The sequence below is a fragment of the Diplotaxodon limnothrissa genome, linkage group LG2 (assembly GCF_057381915.1).
Source record: "Diplotaxodon limnothrissa isolate DT_005_m linkage group LG2, D_limnothrissa_male_GT1.1, whole genome shotgun sequence".
Classification (NCBI taxonomy): Eukaryota; Metazoa; Chordata; class Actinopteri; order Cichliformes; family Cichlidae; genus Diplotaxodon; species Diplotaxodon limnothrissa.
In genome coordinates, this window is record NC_140597.1 from 28,098,888 (window position 1) to 28,117,612 (window position 18,725).

Genomic DNA, 18,725 nt, shown 5'->3' on the forward strand with positions numbered 1-18,725 from the left:
ATACTTTTACGTTTTGCAATCTACAAAGGTTTGCACTTTGAGAATCAATTGTGAGAACTGTGACCAGGGGCTAGTTATTCTGAGAACCCCTGCAATAAATGAGGGACCACTGTCTACTCTACGATTATTATATCCAACCTGTTAACATTTAATACTGTATTGATAGAACCAACTGATTCTGCAGCAGAGCATCCCCAGTCCCTGAGCTCCTGCTGCTGCACCCACAGATATGTACAGCAAGCACTGATACCTTTTTAGTCGGTGGGATTCCCTTGTGATCACCTTTACTAAATATCTACAACCAATCTGATTATATCCTGTTATTGTTTTTTTTTTTTTTTTCAATATTGAAATTAAAATCTAGTAGCAGCCTTCTCATTTCTTTGTGTTTTGTGCTGTTTTACAGGCCCACAGAGGAGGACGGCTCCGAGGCAGATGAGGGACGGGTCCCAGGACGGTCCATCGGCGGTGGAGCTGGCCATCCTGGAGTCCCTGAAGAGGCCACACCAGTCTCCAATGGAGCATTTCCTCCTCAGCCTTGTTCCTGCTCTGGAGAGCAGCTGGTCCTTTTTATTCCTGTCTCTCTGTAAATTCTTATATTTTATATATTTATGTTTAATGTTTTTCTGTTTGAGACTTTTAATATTATTTCAAATAAATGTTTATAATGACTAATGTCTCAGTTCTACTACACAGCAAATGTTGGCACACAACTTGACACATGTAGAATTTATTTCATATTATACTAATGACAAAATATACTGATACAGTGGGATGCAGAAGTTTGGGCAACCTTGTTAATAGACATTATTTTCCTGTATAAATCGTTGGTTGTTACAATAAAAAATGTCAGTTAAATATCATACAGGAGACACACACAGTGATATTTGAGAAGTGAAAAGAAGTTTACTGGATTTACAGAAAGTGTGCAATAATTGTTTAAACAAAATCAAGCAGGTGCATCAATTTGGGCACCACAAAAAAGAAATGAAATGAATATTTAGTGTATATCAATGTGTGTGTCTCCTATATGATATATGGGGTGCCTTTGTCTGGACGTGCTTCCCATCCAGAGCTGCACAGCACAGAGGAAAGTTCCAGCGCTCCTGGAATCCCTCTGTGATGGACCGCCAGTCTCCAGGTGAAGGCACAGCCATGAAGTCGTCCACTAGACAGTCCCAGATGGACGTCGCTGCCTGGGGGGTGATCTGGCTCACCGTGGACACACCGACTCTGAAACTGAACGCGATGGTCCTGAAGGAGTCCCCGGTGACAAGGAACCTGGACAAAATTGTTCAAAATCAGTATTATGTGTACTGCAGTTACAAAATACATTATTCAAATTCCAAAATACTTTTGTGATGTCAGATATAAATCACAAAACTTAAATCTTACATAAAACATTTTGTAATTATAAGGATAATTACAAAATGTATATTAGATAATATCTAAAACAGTTGTGTTTTGTTTTAACTTTAACATATCATAATTTGATTGGTAGCAACTTTCACAACTACAGTGAGCCAATCACTCATAATTCCTAAACATGTCAATCAGGTAGGAATGAAGTGAGACATTAATAGAAATAAAGAGTTGTATGTTGACATGTAGCCCTTTCCTTGCTTAAATCATTAATATTTTTGAAAAATTAATCTGTGATAAGACAGCTTATCAAGATAGAACCATGTAACTAGAGATGAACCAAACTGTTCACAGTTTTATCTAACTCTGTTTTAATAAAGGCTGTGACCCATGCTATAGAGTCTGACAGCTGCAGGGATTATATACAAATATTCAACTATCCCAGAATTAAACCAGGTCTAAATAAAGAGTGAGTATCACTACAAAGGTTAACTCAGTGGTCCTAATGCTACAGTTTGATATCAGCAAACACCGAGCGCATACATTGATGTGACACCACAGCCATGCTATCATGCAAACACTGATAACAGCATAAATCGAATTAAATCGGGACTTGATGAAACCTTCTGAGTATCACTAGAAATATTATAAAGAGTCGTCTCTGTACCACAGTTTGCTTTCAGTAAACACCGACAGCATTCACTGTTAGCATAGCACATCCATGTTAGCAGTGTATAACTGGATGGATTAGCATATTAGCACAGATATCAATAAAGGACTACCGTATTAAATAGTTTTACTAACCTCAGGCAGACGGACAGGCGCTCTGCAGGTGGGATTGAGCGTCTGTAGTTGGTGTCTAGGCGGGCGATGCTGGGACCGACGAGGGAAAACAGGTCCTCAAACTGGCCGACGGTGATAGCGCTGGAATCGGCCGTCATCCAGGCGCAGCTCCTGGAGCAAGTGGTGAAACTCACCAAACTGCTCATGCCTCTGGAGGACCTGATGGACCCAGGTACGGCGAGGACGTCTTTTACGCTGCTGCTCTGCTCTCCACAGTACATAGAGAAGGGAGTCTCCCTTCTCTATGTACTGTGGAGAGCAGAGCAGCAGCGGGAGACTCCCTTCTCTATGTACTGTGGAGAGCAGAGCAGCAGCGGGAGACTCCCTTCTCACATTTAAAGTGATTACAGGAAGGAGAGATGGTGTGTGAGGTGTCCTCGGGAGACATCACCCCCGTTTCTTCCCTCACTGGGGATGTAGGGTCTGTCTGCCGGTAGCGCAGCTGCAGGGCGCAGCGCTAACAGCTGATCCCTAATGTAAACAAAGGAGCCATGCGCCGAGTGTCCAAACACGGGTGAAAAAAGTGGAGACAAAAGAAGAGAAAAGTCAACATAACTAGCACGAAGCGGTAATGCAAGATGGCAGGATCTGATTGCTAAAACATAAGTTAAAGGTTAAGAGAAGTAAAGAGGAAAATAAGAAAGAAGCTCAGAAATGAGCAGAGCTAGCTCTGCTCATTACCTGTTAGCTGCCATAACAGGTAACACAGTTAAGGTTTCAGAAAAAGTATTCTGTCGTTTGTTTGCTCGATCATGCCTTAAACACATCAAAATGCATAGTGGGATTATAATACAAGTGAATACTGTGACAAGCACTGGTACTGAATAGGCAATCACTTAGCAGCAAGGTGAATCGGTGATGCATTAGTGTGGTCTGCACTTCCTCTTCTTTGATTGGGTGAAATGAGTTGAAAGTAATTGGATGAGGGAACCATGGGGAGTGCCCTGCATAATTTCAACAAAACGCCGTTTTAAACGCCGTTACAGCTGGCAGAGAACGCCGTAAAAAACGCCGTTCAAAGATGCATAAAAACGGCGTTTTGTGCCGAGTAGCGTAAAAAACGGCGTTTCCGTCTGTCTTTGAACGCCGCTTTTTACGTCACTCGGATGGTGCGTTCAGGGCGCCATCCGAGTGGCGGAAAAAGCGGCGTTTGTCGGAACAGAACGCCGCTTTTTTCGGCGTTTTGAATAATTAAACGGCGTTTTTTACGCCATTTCTTAACCAAACGGGTTAGGAAAGTGGCGATTTATGGCTCTAACGGCTTGCCATACAAATCTGCTTCCGAATTTTCGCGGGACCCGCAATCGCGCGTCATCGCGCCTTTCCATTGACTTTGCATGTAAACCTGACGCTCTATTCGCGTCCATCGCGTTCGGTGTGAACACACCGTTAGACAGGCTGACCTTCATCTGAGCCATCCCTTCAGATGCACTGGGTAAAAACTGAGACTTTAGACATCATTTAGACATCATCTGCAGACTCCATGTTTATGCATATGGTTGAGGGATTGGACACCATAAAAGGTCCTGCAGGTGTAATGTGTAGGTGACCCAATACTTTTGTCCATATAGAGCAGATCTATATAGAGCTGAGTCTGGGTGAAACTGTTCTAAAAGTCTTTGTTTACATTTTCCTTTGTTTTAAAAGAGCCTGATCATTTCCTTTAAAGGTTATCTGTTTGTTTTTTAAGTGGTTCCAAGCCAGAAAAAAGAAGCTACTATATTTAATAAAACACACTGTCATTTATTTTTTATGTAAAATATTCAGTTATAAAGTAACCAGGATTCCACTGTTTGGCACATCATGTGAAATAATAAGTGAAATAAATTCCTAGTGCTTGCTGACATGACTGTGTTCCAACAACAATCCTAAACCACATCAGGAGCTGCACAAACAGGAAAGCTGTTTCATTCTTACTTGTTGTTAAGGAGACTGAGTAGCTTGGTCTAAACAACAGGTGTGGAATTTACGGGACCTCATGTTTGGCATTGACTGTCGGTGAGATGTGAACTCCAAATAGCCTGGGGAGTCCAGACACAGGGGTCCATGAGAAATACTTCCAGAAGGTCGGAGGTCAAGATTCATTTGAAGGGCAACCTTCAAATGAACTTCCAATTAAAGACGCCTACAGACCAAATCTACAGGCTCGCATTCCACTGAGAACACGAGTTTTGTCAGACTTCTATTTTAGAGCTGGTTGTTTTATTAAAATTCGTAATCCCACCATGACGGGGTGAACATGTGCGTCTAGTGACTGTACTGACTCCGTCTTGTGTGGTTTATGGTCTATTCCCAAAGCTCACTGCAATAAACCATCTAATTAATTTCCAGTTTTTCATGTGCTTCCAGGGAAAATATAAGTCCAACATGTTTAGATGAAGGAATTTTGATGTGGATTATTGTTTATCAGAAGAGGTCACTGTTTATTTTATAGTTGGTCCTAACTGTAATGATTAGCATGTGATGTCCTGCCGTTCCATCAATACGGGATGTATCATCTCAGCTTCTCAGAATGTGTCATAATAAAAAGCACGAAAGTATAAAATTACAATGGAAAGAATAGAGAAAAAAAACTAAGGGCTTTTATTCTATTCTTTTTTAATCAGTTGCCTCATAACCCTTCAGATTTATCTTCTACCCCTTTGGAGTGGGCTCAGACTGTGGGTAAAAAATCCATCCATCCATCCACCACTCAGGGTCATCACAGCTGGACTTTATCCCAGCCATGATAGAGCAGACATGTCGCCAGTTTTTCACATTTAAAATAATTAATGAAAAACTGTAAATTAAAAAATAATAGAATAAATATTTGAATGACATGTGATTAAAATAATAATGGATTGCATTTATATAACGCTTTTCGAGGCCCTCAAAGTGCTTTACAATTCCACTATTCATTCACTCTCACACACTGGTGAAGGCAAGCTACAGTTGTAGCCACAGCTGGCCTGGGGCAGACTGACAGAAGCGAGGCTGCCATATCGCACCATCGGCCCCTCTGGCCATCACCAGTAGGCGGTAGGTGAAGTGTCTTGCCCAAGGACACAATGACCGAGACTGTCCGAGCTGGGGCTTGAACCGGCAACCTTCTGGTTACAAGACGAACTGCCAACTCTTTGAGCCACGACACCAGAGAAGCCCCTTTCAAATGCTTTTATTCAAACCCCTACATCAATAACGTGTACAAATACTGATACTGAATTTTTAATGCAATCATTCAATTTTTTATACAGTGCAAATTTGCAACAGCAACTGCTTTAAACAGGCACTTTTCTATCATAAGATAAATATCATAAAATATTACAGAGCAAACAGACACTTAGCAACAGTGGGAAGGAAGAACTCCCTTTTAACAGGAAGAAATCTCTGGGAAAACCAAGCTCAGGGACGGGCAGCCTTCTACCTCAAATGGTTGAAGGGAAGTAGAAGAGGAACCAAGAAAATACAGAGAGACAAGGACGAAACACACATTATGGAAGTGAAAAGTGAAGAAATTTAAACGTAAAAAAAGCACTCTTAAAAGATTGCAGAAAATGTGAAGTCTCTTGAAAATAAGCAACAGACTGAATCCATTTTGCTGAAAAAGGAAGAAAGGAAGAAAAGAAAAGCAGAATCTTTAGCAAGAGTTTATTATTTGTGAGGTGAAATTACATTTCAGGCTGAATGACATGAAAAACTGAATGAAAAAATATTAAGTGGCTGATTTGTAGTAGTTTTTTAGGTGAAGATAAAAACCGGATGTATGGTTAGACACACAATAAAGGCACAGGAGGTGAATGAACTACACTGACAGGTTTATTGCACGGTTCAACATTGGGGATGATAGCTGTTGATTGACAGCTTTTAAAATGAGAACGAAACCGAGCCACCTGATCCATGTGAGTCATCGCCACAATCACCAGAATCATAATTAAGCTCATCATATAAGATACTGAAGGAATAAAGGTGAATTGGTGAAGCGCTATATATAAGCAAGCGATGTATAAACTACACAGGACATTAACAGAGAGACAGCAGGAGATCATCATCCCACACAGGTGAGCAGTAATATTCATGCCACACAGGGAAAAGGGCCACACCTCAGTGCCATCTCATCAAACTGCTAATTCCTCCGCCCTCCTTCCTCCACATATAAAGGTCAAGGCTTACCCGTTCACCTCACGAGAAATACACTTGGTTTCACAAGTTTACACACAAGAACGCACGATCGATTCAGAAACCGCTCTCCTGTGCTTCCTCTCTGTCTCCCAAAGGGCAAAATCTAACAAAACAAAAGAGGCAGAAAACAGTTTTTAAAATTGCTCATGTTGGTTCATCTGCAAGAAGATTTTAAATTAATATGAATCACCATGACAATCGGCTGCATCTTCACACTCACTGACGTCTTTAGCGAGTTTTTTTTTCTTTTTTTTCTTTTCTTTTTCCTCCTTGAGATAACTACTTGAGAGTGAAATTGCCACTGAAAGCGAAACGATTATTTAGAACATGGGTCCCTAGATTCTTCTTAGAGCTTCTCTTTCGTCTCTTTTGAGTCTTTTCAAACTGAATGTGTTTTTCGGGAGCCTGCTGAGCGTGAAACTGGTAACAACAAAAGCCAACTGGAGCAGAAAGTGCCACTCCCTGAGACTCAGAGAGGAACGCTTTGACCAGAAACGTAGGTAATGCACCAATACTAAATCCACACAAATTGCTCATAATGGACTAAATGGCTTTCTGTTACATCAGCAATTAAACAGGAGATAACAGTGTAGCAGTGTTATTCAGGAGTGTGTGTACAAACACATGCCGACCATGTGAACTGTGCATAAGATAAGATAGAACTTTATTAATCCCTCGGGTGGGTTCCTCTGGGAAATTCGACTGCATGCACAGCCACTGAGGACACTGAGGCTATGTTATGTCATGTTATTTTTTTCCATTTAAGAATGAAGTAATGATAGTTGACGTATTAAAATCCACCCACTTTTATTTTCAGAGAATATCTTTGGGAATGGAAGGGCAGTGAAGTGCTGTTTATATGACTGTATTTATCTAGCTCCCTGCTAGGAAAACATTTATTTTTAAAACTAATCCAATTGCAATAACCATTTTAATTAGCAATTTTAAGATTTCACATAACAGCTTGCAGAACCACTTTTATTGGCAATAACTTGAATGAATCATTTTCTGTACGACTATATAAGTCTCTCACATTATTGTGGAGGAATTTTGGCCCACTCTTCTATACATATGCACAGCTCTCTAAAGATGCTTCCACAGCATTATAGTTGGGTCTGGACTTTGAGTGGGCCATTGCAACACCTTGATTCTTTTCAAGCCATGCAGCAGTAGATTCGATGCTGTGTTTTGGCTCATTGTTCTGCTGTATATTACAATTTTGACCAAGTTTTAGCTGTCCTCACATTAAACTGTAGAATACTTTGGTATACAGAGGAGTTCATGACTGGTGCCCAGGTCCTGTGGATGCAAAACAAGCTCAAATCATCACCTTCCACCACCACCAATAGTTCTGGGAAAAACAAGTCATACTTGTACTGTCATGAACTTGAATCTTTTAAGGCTTTCCCAAACAGAAAGTGGTGAATAGTCTACTTTTACCAACATCTGGGCTGCAAATTACCCTCATGATTCTACAGCAGTCAACAGTCCGATGCTTTATGTTGCTGAAAGATAAAGCCAGCCTTTATATCCTCAGATTACTCGGGCAAATACATTCTGTCATCGCGAGACTATCTGGCGTCTAATCTCATCATGTGACCAGTCTCGTGACCATCCCGGAAGAAGCGATTTTAGCGCTGTCAACACGACGCTTACAGAGAATAAACGCGAGAATATTCGCGCACAAGTTTCGTCGTTGTGTCGCTTCATTTACAGTACAGCAATGGACGGATCTATGAAAGCATCTCTGGACGCTTCCGCCCCACCGCCGCAGTATTTCAGAGGGTGAGAAAATAGTATAACGAACTAGCTAAGCTAACGGCTAGCTTGTATACCTAGTGACCTGAAAACCCGAGCTCTGCGGTGCCGTTCATTGCCATAGAGACATATCTTTTATGTGGCACAATCCGGGAACATAGATGTAATTTTCACCAGGGTACACATCCACATCCGTAGTCAGCGTGTCAGAGCCCCCGTCGCTGTGTGGTTTGATCCCGGCTGACTCATGAACTTGTGCTCCTTTGCAGAAATGAAAGCTCCCTGGTTTCAGCCCTCAAGACTCTGCTGTTCTTCACCATCCTCATGGTCACGGTGCCCATTGGACTGTATTTCGCATCAAAGGCGTACATCTTTGAAGGTGAAGTGTGTCCGGATGATTGTGGACTTACCTCCACTCTGTTCCTGCTTTCACATTTTCTTGGGGTTTTTACTTTATTTTGTAAACGTAGCACATCATCCAGATTTTAAAATCTATTGATCAGTGGTCATCTGCTGACAGGTTAATAGAGCAGTCAGTTTATCTTTAAGCTCTAATAGTAAGAGTCTTTTAGCATAGTATTTGTCATTCCATACCAACATTTCCATTTTAGATGATATAATAAAGCTAATCCAGATGAGAATGTGCATTTATTCTGGATCTAGGGATTTATCGGAACTCTTTCCCCCATAATTATCACATTTGACGACCTCCTCAGTACCCACAATGACAAATATACTGGTTTATATCACCCACAATAATCGAATACAACCAGAGATGCTGTAGGTTTATATGGAAAGACATAACAAGCCACTGCAGCTTTTATTTTTCTGGGTTTCATTCTGTGCCAGAGAAAGTTGTGTTTAGCACCTCAATATAAACCTGACTTGTGACACTTTAAACTCCGTGATGCAGCTGCTGGTCGTCGCCATTAACGCTCTGCTTCTGTTTCGTAGGTTCGATGAAGATGTCAAGCTCTGACAGTTATTTCTACGCAGCCATTGTTGCGGTGCTCGCTGTGCATGTGGTTCTGGCTTTGTTTGTTTATGTGGCCTGGAACGAAGGCGCGCCTAAAGGCAAGGGCAAACATGATTAAGGCATATCCTTATCAGCTTAGAAGACCAGAGGAGACAGACCGACCGACGTGGGGAGGGATCCAAGCCCACCCTCCCCTCCCACCCCCTCCCAGGTCATGGGCATTGTAAGACCATCTACAATGAGCTGCATTAGAGCTCCGAGGTTAAAGCCTGAAACTACTCTGTGTTCCCCGGCAATGGCGGGGGGGAGTGGAGCTTGCTGAGTGTGCTTGCTCACCAGCCTCAGCGGGCCCGCCTTCTTGACTTTCTTTTTTTCTCTGAAAATATTACTTTTGTCAACAGAGGACAGCCGTGGTTTTTAAGAGGCTTTGTCATAAGCTGCCATTTGGCTAAGTGCTCTAAGTCCCTTCTCAGCAAAGAGTTTGTCTTGTAGGAAAGCATCTTGGGTTTTGACTGATGTGTGCAGGTGTGCACGCACACACACTTTGCCTCATGTTTAATGCATATGAAAGATTTGCTTCCAAAATGCTTCAATTAGCTCGAAGTCATGTTATTTTAATCACATTTCAGTTGTTGTACATTTGAGGATGTCTCTCAGCATCATTATAAACCCATAATGTGCTTAAATCTCACGCAAACCATATCATTCGAGTCATCTGTTAACCCTTTTAAATAGTGTTTAAATTTGGTTTTCTTTCAGTTGATGTGCGTTTGTGTGCCGTAGCGTGGCGACATTATGAAACTTTGGTGTTGCAGTGAGTTCCTAATTCACACTGTATTTAAATTTGTGTGTTTTGTGTCGATGATGTAGCCAGTGACGTTGGTCGTCATGCAGATGTGAGTGCCGACTTGTTCAAATAAACTGGAAAGTGTACATTTTTGTTGTTTCTAGTGGTATTTTCTAAAAATACAAAGATGAAAGGAAACGATTTGTGCTTGGTTAAAGAATTAAACTGATTCTCTACAAAATCATCTTTTATTTTTAATAAAGTGCAGAGTTTTGTTTTCAGGTTTCTAGTGTGCGTCCTGTTTTTTTACATGGTCTAATACCAGAACAACAAACTGACTACTATAAATGTGATATTAAAAAACACATTTAAAGTATTATCTTTTGCAATCCTCTGATTAAATCTTGGATGAACTGTTTGTTTTTTGTTGTATTTTTATGAATAAGGCCTGCATGTGATGAGTGAGCCTTATCACACAAGAGGTCATGACTTCCCCTACTATTTGTTGCCATAACTAACCAAAAAATGTGCGCACAGAGATCAAACATCCTCGTAAACAAACTTATTTTTAATAGTCCACCCCAGAAGCACATTTACACATTGTCACAACAGTTCCAATCCTAACATTCAGTGTGGAAAACTGTCAAAACTGATTATTTAATTCATAAAAATATCTTAATGAAATAAAGAAAACATTTGCAAACCTCATTAACATGACCCAGATTTTTCCCAGGCCTGATAAAGACTGTAGTGAAAACCATTAGAATTTGGTTGCCAAAATAAAACAAGCTTTGTCTCACATGTCTGGAAAGATACCTTATTGACCTCTGCAGGGAGTCTGAATTGTCACATGGTGGCAGTAAATGGTCAGCCAGTTCCCACAGACAGCGCGGTAAAAGAAGCAGGGATAAGACCCGGCAGCTGCCTGGCCGTAACAACGTTTTCTGCCTCGGAAACCATGTCAGCAGCTGATTTCTCTTCGTTTTTTCCCTTCACACTATGAGAGCCTCTTCTCACCAGCACCGCTTTATGTGTGTGTAGCTCCCACACTGTACTCCAGAGTCGGAGCTGTGCAGCCTGCCTGCAGTGAGTTTAACAGGCTGGTGTTGGTGATGAGGTGACAGGCCTGCGAGCAATCAGACTGATTCAGTCAGCAAACATCAGATGTCTCCCCCCCTTCCTTTGGCTGATATTTCATACGCTTACCCTTGCAACAACAGAAAGATGGGGCAAGGGCAGGCTTTGCTTTTGGCTCTTTGTCATTTAGCACACATTAGCAGGTTGAATGCATAGTGTCAGTGACATGAAAAGCAGGCCAGAGAGAGCTGAGCGTCTACCTAAATGAAGGGTTACAAGCGATACACGTCAGCACTCCTTGATGATTTTCTTTTGTATACTCTGTCCTGTAACAGAGTTCAGATAACTCATGTATAGCACAAATGTTCTTGGTGCACTTTACATCGGCTCATACTGCATGTAGTAGAACATACACTCACCAGCCTTCATTAAGCACGCCTGTTCAGCTGCTCATTAACACAAATGTTAGCCAAGCATAGGTTCAAACCGAGCATCAGGATGGGGAAAGAAAGCGATTTAGCTCATTTGACCCTTGCACAGTTGTGGGCATCAGATGGGCTGATCTGAATATTTTCCACACAACCATCTCTAGGGTTTACGGACAACAGTCTGAAAAAGAGAAAATGCCCAGTGAGCGGCAGCTCTGTTGTGGCCGGAGGTCAGAGGAGAATGGCCCCACTGTAGAGCGCCTTTGTGATGTGGTGGAGCGGGAGATTCACATCATGGACGCAGCTTGTCTGATGCTGTTGTGTCAATATGGACCACAATCTCTGAGGGCTGTTTCCAGCACCTTGTTGAATCTCTGTCACAAAGAATTAAGGCAGCTCTGAAGGCAAAAAGGGGAGTTCAGCCCAATACCAGGAACATGTACCTAATGAAGTGGCTGCTGAGTGTATCAGATGCCTCCCTCACTTAGATTTCCCTGCCCAGCAGATGGCGTGCCCAACAGATGCAAAGCTCAAACAAGCAGCTGTGTTGGTGTTTAAGTGAAAGTAAAGAAAGAGGGCAGTAGAGTACCACGCTACAGCTGGTGGAAAATAAAGTCCACCACACTGAAACCTCGGGGAGCAAACAGAGTAAGACAGGAGAATAACTCATCTGGACACTTGAGATCATATCCACCATTAAACACAACGAAGGAGGCACTTTATTGTGTTAGTCTGCGTTGTTATTTCCCATGAAATTCAGCTCAGGCGCTTTTGAGAAGACGCAGGATATGTTTCAACACTTTAGAAGGTTTTATTTCACAGTTTCATCTGTGTAGGTGTTTAAAACTTAGAATTCAAGACAATTTAATTCTCAGTACATAGAGCTACATGTTAGGTTTACCAGAAACAACTGATATGTCACATAGATTTCTACATCTATCATACTTTCAAATCACTGACTAAAGTTTCATCATCAGGCGCTTTTAGATTAGGTGCTAATGACCAGACGCTCATCAAGGAGTGAAAAACCTATCCTGTTTATGCTCTGGTGTCCTCTCTGATGTGACACGTGTTGTGACATCAGGGTAAGATCCAAAGACCTGCCTAAAGTCCTTCAGAACGAGTTTCTATTATTTATCATTATCATTATTATTTTAGATACCTTTAAGGTCAGAGAGAAACCACAAAGATCTTCAAATAAAATATTGCATAGTAAGGAAAATAACAACAATTGATTTTTCCACTAAATACACCCCAAGAAGACTCCATGAAGCCATAAAATTCATGTAGGTAACTCTTGCAAGCTGTAGTGTCATAGTGCATGTAGCTACAATCAGAAATAGATGACCAGAATATGAAGTCTTTCAGGAAAACTCAAACAGAGCCACTTTTACAGCTAACATAGAGGTATAATAACTATTATGCTCTCTAACTGTAACAGTATCCTTGACAAAGGCCAAAGTTGTCTTTGCAGTAGCGGAACTGCAAACCAGCTGTGAAAAATGGCGGTGAAAATGTGATTCAGGGTGGCTTTGCTAACTCAGGGACAGGACATAGAGCATTTACTGATTCACCGGTGTACATTCTGCATCACATTAAAGAGTGCTTGAATATAATGCAAAGCCATTTGTCCATGAGCCAAATCTTAACAGGAAGTGCACCTTTAAAAAGGATGATAATGCTAAGTGCACAAGGAAATCTATCAATGGATGTCTCTGAAACCTGGAACTGAGTCAAAAACAAGATCCTGCTGTAGTGTTTGGGGGATTTGAAAATGGCTAAACCTTCAGGTGAAATAAGTCAGTCAGTCAGTTGTCCATCCATCCATCCATCCATCCATCCATCCATCTCTAATTCAGGGAAAGGAGTTGAGCTGGAGCCTATCCCAGCTGTCATATATAGCAATTCTTTCAATTTACAATCACAGCACACCTCTGTATACTTTTAGTCATTAATTTTTTTTTTGTTATATTAAACAGAGATCATGTGAAGCAAAGAAAGTATTAATAACACACATATAATGACAGACATGAGGCATCAGTAGCATAATATTTTTGGTCCATCACCCCAATTAAAATAACAATATTTTTTGTCGTCCTTGGTGGTCATGCTACATTTATCAAAACCTCCCGGGACATTAGAAAAAACGCAGTTTTGTCCAAGAAATGTGTTTCATGGATGCTTTTATTTTTGTGAAGCAGGAAACAGATAAAAGCGCCACTCTTAGGTTATTTATGCTTTATGTAACAGACGGAACTTTTTATGGCTGTAGATAATTTATCAGAATGTGCTGAATATGTCCAAAAATGTGCTACGCTGGACATCTTCTATCACAGTCCAACAATCTGATGGTGAAAGTGAAGCCCTGCAGAAGGATTTCATTTCAAAGCGCACTCATTTCTCTTCATCTGTCATCTTTTTTCTTCTCTCTCAAATATGGTCACATTTTTATTTCAATATCGCCTCCATTTTTTATCTTCATTTCCAAAGATGGGTGGAATGTTTTTTAAAGACTGACTTATTGATTGATGAAGCTGACTCTTTAGTCTGTTGCGCTATTATGTGTTTTCACAAGTAACACACGAGGGATGTAAAGCATATTGTGCTTGGCACCACAACAGACGCAAGAATAGTCTAGTACGTCCAGTTTTTGCTCATTGCAGATAGAAACTGAGAAACTGTAGCCCTCTGATTGATATATATATATATATATATATATATATATATATATATATATATATGTATGATATAATGGCAGGTTATGTAGAGGAGAATAATATGTCATGACTCCATCATGAATCATCATTAATTTGCAAATTCGGAACATATTTTAATGATTTAATTTCCACAAAAGTTATTTGACACAACAAATCACACCTTTCAACTTTTATTTTATTTTGAAAAGATTTTAAATTTTTTCTATGGACACCTAAAATGTAAATGTGCCCTTTGGGTTGACTTTTGTTTAAACGTGGTGTAGGCTATAAATGAAACAGACGTGACAGTCAAGACAAAAAAGGTTCAGATATTTTTTATAGCGCATGTTTGAGGTATAAAAAAAGATAATTATTCAACACACTTTAGTGGGCTACATACTGAACTTTGAGGATAGAAACACAGTAAAGATCCTATCATGCTCGTATTGATCTCATACCGATATCAGTATTGGTATCAGTACTATCGATATTTAGATGAATCTAGAAAACACTACAATGACACCCGGATGGATAAGCTAAGAAAATGGATGGATGAACTCCTTGAGGCATCAAGCATAGAGTCACAAGGGTGCTTCCTCATGATGTACATGCTATGAGTTTCAAGGTTTCCATGCCAGCGATGTGTGCCTTCTTGGCACAGATGAGTATAAGATATGCATGCGAGGGACACGCAGACAGCAAAGACTTTCCACGTGTTTATTCTCGCTTCAACATGTCTGTTTTAAACACGTTAAAATGATGAGTCAAACATCACGTGGCATGTCCTCATTTCAGAGACCCCGTGTTCGTTAACAGTGTGATCGTTTTCAAAAGAGAAGCCTTCAGAGCTGCGCTGCATTTCAGCTTCTGTGTGGGCCAATATTACAGCTGGTTTTCATGTATTATCACCAGGGTTATGACATATGAATAGTTGCAGTGTGATAAAGACTCAAAATCACAAATTGAAGTGCAAATTTAAGACAATTTATTTCAAGCAGATTTGCAAACAAGGTTGTCATCAAGTGCTTCAAAGCAAACAAACGCCACAAATCCAGACATGAACAAGAATAAACCAATCGACATGCTTTTCATTACCTACTTTCTGGCTGCCTCAATAAAAAAAAAAAAAGGAAAGAGACAGTAAAAATGTGGGAACTCCTGAGACCCGTGCAATATCTGTTTTTGAGGCGCACTGTGGAATTAGTAACAGCAGTTCAAGCCTCCAGTAAATTGTCAGGTATTGCACAACTCTTTACTTCAAGTCTAAGCAAGTGAACTATGCTAGATGATGACCTCAAAACATTTAAAGGGAGTTAAATTTAACTTTTCTCCCTATCTGATTTCCACGAATGAGGTCAGGTCAGTGCTGTGCAAGTTCCAGCCCTGAATTCTAGATGTTTCACACATTGAGAAAAATAAAGACGAGCTCACTGTAAACCTGAGCAGACCCTCTCTGAATGGTGGAAAGATTCATACCAGTCAACACAACTTAGAAAACACAGATACAAATACTAGTCTGTTGCCGCAGCGACAGACTAGTATCTAACATTTAATGCTACAGTCTGAAGTGAGATCCAACTTTGTTTCTCCACATATAAAGAAGCAGAATTTCTTTTATTGTGAAAGTTTATCAGAAATGTTGTTGCTGTTTTTTTGTGGTTCCATTTCAGGCTTCTCTCTGTGCCCTGTAAATACTACTCCCCTCTAAGCTGGAATGAGTCAAAGCAGTGCCATCTTGAAGAGGGGAGTCAGTTTGGCATGTATGAACACTTCCAAGCAACATATGATCCCCTTGCACATTTTAAGACCCCTCAGAGAAACATAAACCTCCTCATATCTTCAGATCGTCTATTCTAGTCTTGTTGTTGCTGTGTTTGGCACTGTGGCCAGGCCTGGCCTGCGTAGGTGACCCAGGGGCAGATCCTGATCCCTTCTTTCCTTTCAGGTCACATTCCTCTGGCTTGCTGGTGCTGCTCCTCTCCACCGCCAAGTTGTCCTTGTTCTGTTTGTAGGCTGCCTTGCTGTGGTAGGGGTGGAAGGACGAGTCTGTGGCCGCGGTGTAGCACGGCACTGGTGGGTAAGCTGGCTGGACTTGGCGGTGCTCGTGGAAGTAGTCATCGTAACTTGGGGCAAATGGCACTGCAGTCTCACCAGGCTCCTTGGAGATACTCCCATTGGACTGGTTGCGCCTCCTGAAGGTGATGCCCTGGCTGCACTTGGTGAAACCCAGATGGTAGATCTCTATGAGGTTGAGGAACAGAGACACAGAGGCCACTCCAAGCATAAAGATGATGAAGATGGTTTTCTCTGTGGGGCGGGATATGTAGCAGTTAACCACATTGGGGCAGGGGGGTCTGTCACATGTGTACATGGGTTTGAGCTCAAAGCCGTACAAAAAGTACTGGGCCACGATGAAGCCCACCTCAAACAGCGTCTTGAAGATCACATTGAAGACATATGTCCGCAAAAGCTCCCCCTGCAGGCGGACTCGTCCCTTATTGTCTCTTATCAGAGCCTTCTTGTGCTTCACATCCACAATGACAGTCTGTTTGTCTGATTGATGACTGTGCTCCTTTTCTCTCTCCTTTTCTTTCTCCTTCTGCTTTTCCTCCATCCGGACTAGATGGAGAATGTGCCCCAGGTATATCAGAGTCGGTGTGGATACAAAGATTATCTGCAGCACCCAGAACCGGACGTGAGATATGGGGAAAGTGATGTCATAGCATACGTTCTCGCAACCGGGCTGCTTGGTGTCGCAGGTGAAGCCCGACTGCTCGTCGCCCCACACCTTCTCTGTCGCAGCACTCAGGATCAGGATGCGGAAGATGAACAGGACAGTGAGCCACACCTTCCCCACGACGGTGGAGTGCTCCTGGGCTTTTTCCAGGAGCTTTCCCAGCAGGTTCCAATCCCCCATGGCTGTGAGAGGTCAGATCTAGGACTACAGAGGATTTGAAAATAGAAAAAGTTATTTCATCTATAGACTGTTGTACACAGCAACAGAGATTAAATGACTACAGTAAAACTAATCCTGAGCGTACGCCTCATCCTTCCTGACGACTAAAAATTCTCTTACCAAGTTCAGCAGAGATCAGAACAACCAAGTCTTTTGGGAGCCAAGCTGCTAACTGAGCGTCCAACTGGGCGGCCGCCACTGAGCAGGTAGTGGTCTTATCCGCGTGGGTGCAAACAGGATTATATTTACTTTGGGAGGGTATATATTTGGCAAGTGTGGACAGGAGGAAAGCAGGTTTCAGACATGATTCTGCGGCTCCTGGCCTTCATGACCCACGCCATGGCAACACGAGCCACACGAAGTGAAATCAAACACTGGGCAGATGTGGTGGGAGTGTGAATTAGAAACAGTTGAGTAATGTTAGAGCTGTCAGCTCCTGTGACACATTAGGTTTTAAATAGATTCTGCTTCTGATGAATGGTCTATACAGTAGTAAGAGTGGAAGTAGAAGGTATGCTGCTCTGGAGGATGAATTCAAGTGTTGAAATGTGGCAGGTGGGCTGACGCTGAGGGAGCCAGCACCAGCTATCGCAGATTGGACAGCAATTTAAATATGGGACCCGCACTCCACGGTGTGAGATCCCACATTACAATGAAGAATAATGCCATCATTCGAGGAAAAAGAAGTGAAACAACTTCAACTTCTGTTCTCACATAAGACAGCTGTTAACCTGCACTTACAGCATTTGGCCACAGCATGAACCATTAATAAGTTAACTTTAGGTTTAGGACTATAATTTAAACTCCTGAAGAAACAAATATTTCAGTCTATAAAGCATAAAGTTAAAAAAAAAAATCACAGAAAACTTACATTTACTGGAGAAAGTCACCGTGTCAGCTCATACATCCTCTGTGGCAAAGCTTCCCACGTCTGGCAGGGTCCATGAGGCCTCACTGCTTTACCGACTGGCCTCAGTGCAACACTAATCTTAGGACCCCCAACAATGCCCTTGAATGGACAGGAAAAGCAGACTCTTGCGAGCCACAAACTTAGTTCCACGCCGACAAGCTCAGTGACTCAGTCTTCTGTCTTCAAATACAACTCTCGCAGAAATCAGAATCCAGGCCCAGGGGTCTTTAGCCGGCCACAGCACACATATGCACACACACTCAACCAAAGAACCAACCAACAAACCTGCTCTCCCTTGACCCTCCCTCCCCCCTCGGTTAAATTTGGCACGGTGTGCACTGTCCAGTGTAAACTATTAAACAAACCCCTGCTCGCATGCTACGGCGAGTGACAGGGCAGCTGGCCAATGATCTTGTCTGCTAAGTCTGTCTGGCCACAAGTGTTCCCGAGATCTAAATATATCACAAGGGTCTCTTTTCCTATCATGGGGGTGGAGATGAGATGGTGGTGGTGCAGGAATGATTTGGAGATGAACAACTACTGGCATCCTGAAGTTCCAAATCACAGTGACAGGAAAGGGGTAAATGTATTTATTTATTAAAAAAGCTGAGTTTCAATGAGTTAAAATCCTAGCTACTAAACACAACAACTCACTTCAGACATATTTCATTATTTCATCAGGTACTCAAAGAAACAACACACTGCATGTTTGCTAAATAATCTCATATTATCTGCCAGTTTATTTCTTCATAATCACAATGTACACTGTTTCAA

General features: G+C 41.7%; 3 protein-coding genes across 4 annotated transcripts; 1 reads left to right on the forward strand and 2 right to left on the reverse strand.

Moving 5' to 3' along the window:
* Positions 1-650: 650 nt before the first annotated feature.
* On the reverse strand, positions 651-2,530 carry LOC146638585 (uncharacterized). The gene is made up of 2 exons (XM_085369825.1): positions 2,167-2,530; positions 651-1,281 (listed from the first exon to the last, which is right to left on the reverse strand). The coding sequence occupies exons 1-2, from the start codon at positions 2,424-2,426 to the stop codon at positions 1,011-1,013; spliced, it is 531 nt and encodes a 176-aa protein (XP_085225951.1). The 5' UTR covers positions 2,427-2,530; the 3' UTR covers positions 651-1,010.
* Positions 2,531-7,983: 5,453 nt separating this feature from the next.
* vma21 (vacuolar ATPase assembly factor VMA21) lies at positions 7,984-10,090 on the forward strand. Its single transcript, XM_085369833.1, has 3 exons — positions 7,984-8,148; positions 8,391-8,500; positions 9,076-10,090. Exons 1-3 carry the CDS (start codon positions 8,087-8,089, stop codon positions 9,213-9,215), a joined length of 312 nt encoding a protein of 103 aa, XP_085225959.1. The 5' UTR covers positions 7,984-8,086; the 3' UTR covers positions 9,216-10,090.
* A 5,012-nt stretch (positions 10,091-15,102) lies between these two features.
* On the reverse strand, positions 15,103-18,229 carry LOC146638587 (gap junction alpha-3 protein-like). 2 transcript variants are annotated; one of them, XM_085361843.1, is made up of 2 exons: positions 17,913-18,229; positions 15,103-17,026 (listed from the first exon to the last, which is right to left on the reverse strand). In XM_085361843.1, exon 2 carries the CDS (start codon positions 17,000-17,002, stop codon positions 15,917-15,919), a length of 1,086 nt encoding a protein of 361 aa, XP_085217969.1. In that variant the 5' UTR covers positions 17,003-17,026; positions 17,913-18,229; the 3' UTR covers positions 15,103-15,916. The 2 variants fall into 2 exon arrangements, with proteins under 2 accessions (XP_085217969.1, XP_085217970.1); XM_085361844.1 differs by lacking the exon at positions 17,913-18,229 and adding an exon at positions 17,162-17,257.
* Positions 18,230-18,725: the final 496 nt, after the last annotated feature.

What these genes read in the sequence shown, in the direction of transcription:
- LOC146638585 (XM_085369825.1), bottom strand. Translation starts at nt 2,426, where the DNA reads ATGTACTGTGGAGAGCAGAGCAGCAGCGTAAAAGACGTCCTCGCCGTA. An exon ending in CGCCTGTCCGTCTGCCTGAG is followed by an intron (nt 1,282 to 2,166) that starts GTTAGTAAAACT and finishes AATTTTGTCCAG; the next exon opens with GTTCCTTGTCACCGGGGACT.
- vma21 (XM_085369833.1), top strand. Translation starts at nt 8,087, where the DNA reads ATGGACGGATCTATGAAAGCATCTCTGGACGCTTCCGCCCCACCGCCG. An exon ending in CCGCCGCAGTATTTCAGAGG is followed by an intron (nt 8,149 to 8,390) that starts GTGAGAAAATAG and finishes GCTCCTTTGCAG; the next exon opens with AAATGAAAGCTCCCTGGTTT. An exon ending in AAAGGCGTACATCTTTGAAG is followed by an intron (nt 8,501 to 9,075) that starts GTGAAGTGTGTC and finishes TCTGTTTCGTAG; the next exon opens with GTTCGATGAAGATGTCAAGC.
- LOC146638587 (XM_085361843.1), bottom strand. Translation starts at nt 17,002, where the DNA reads ATGGGGGATTGGAACCTGCTGGGAAAGCTCCTGGAAAAAGCCCAGGAG.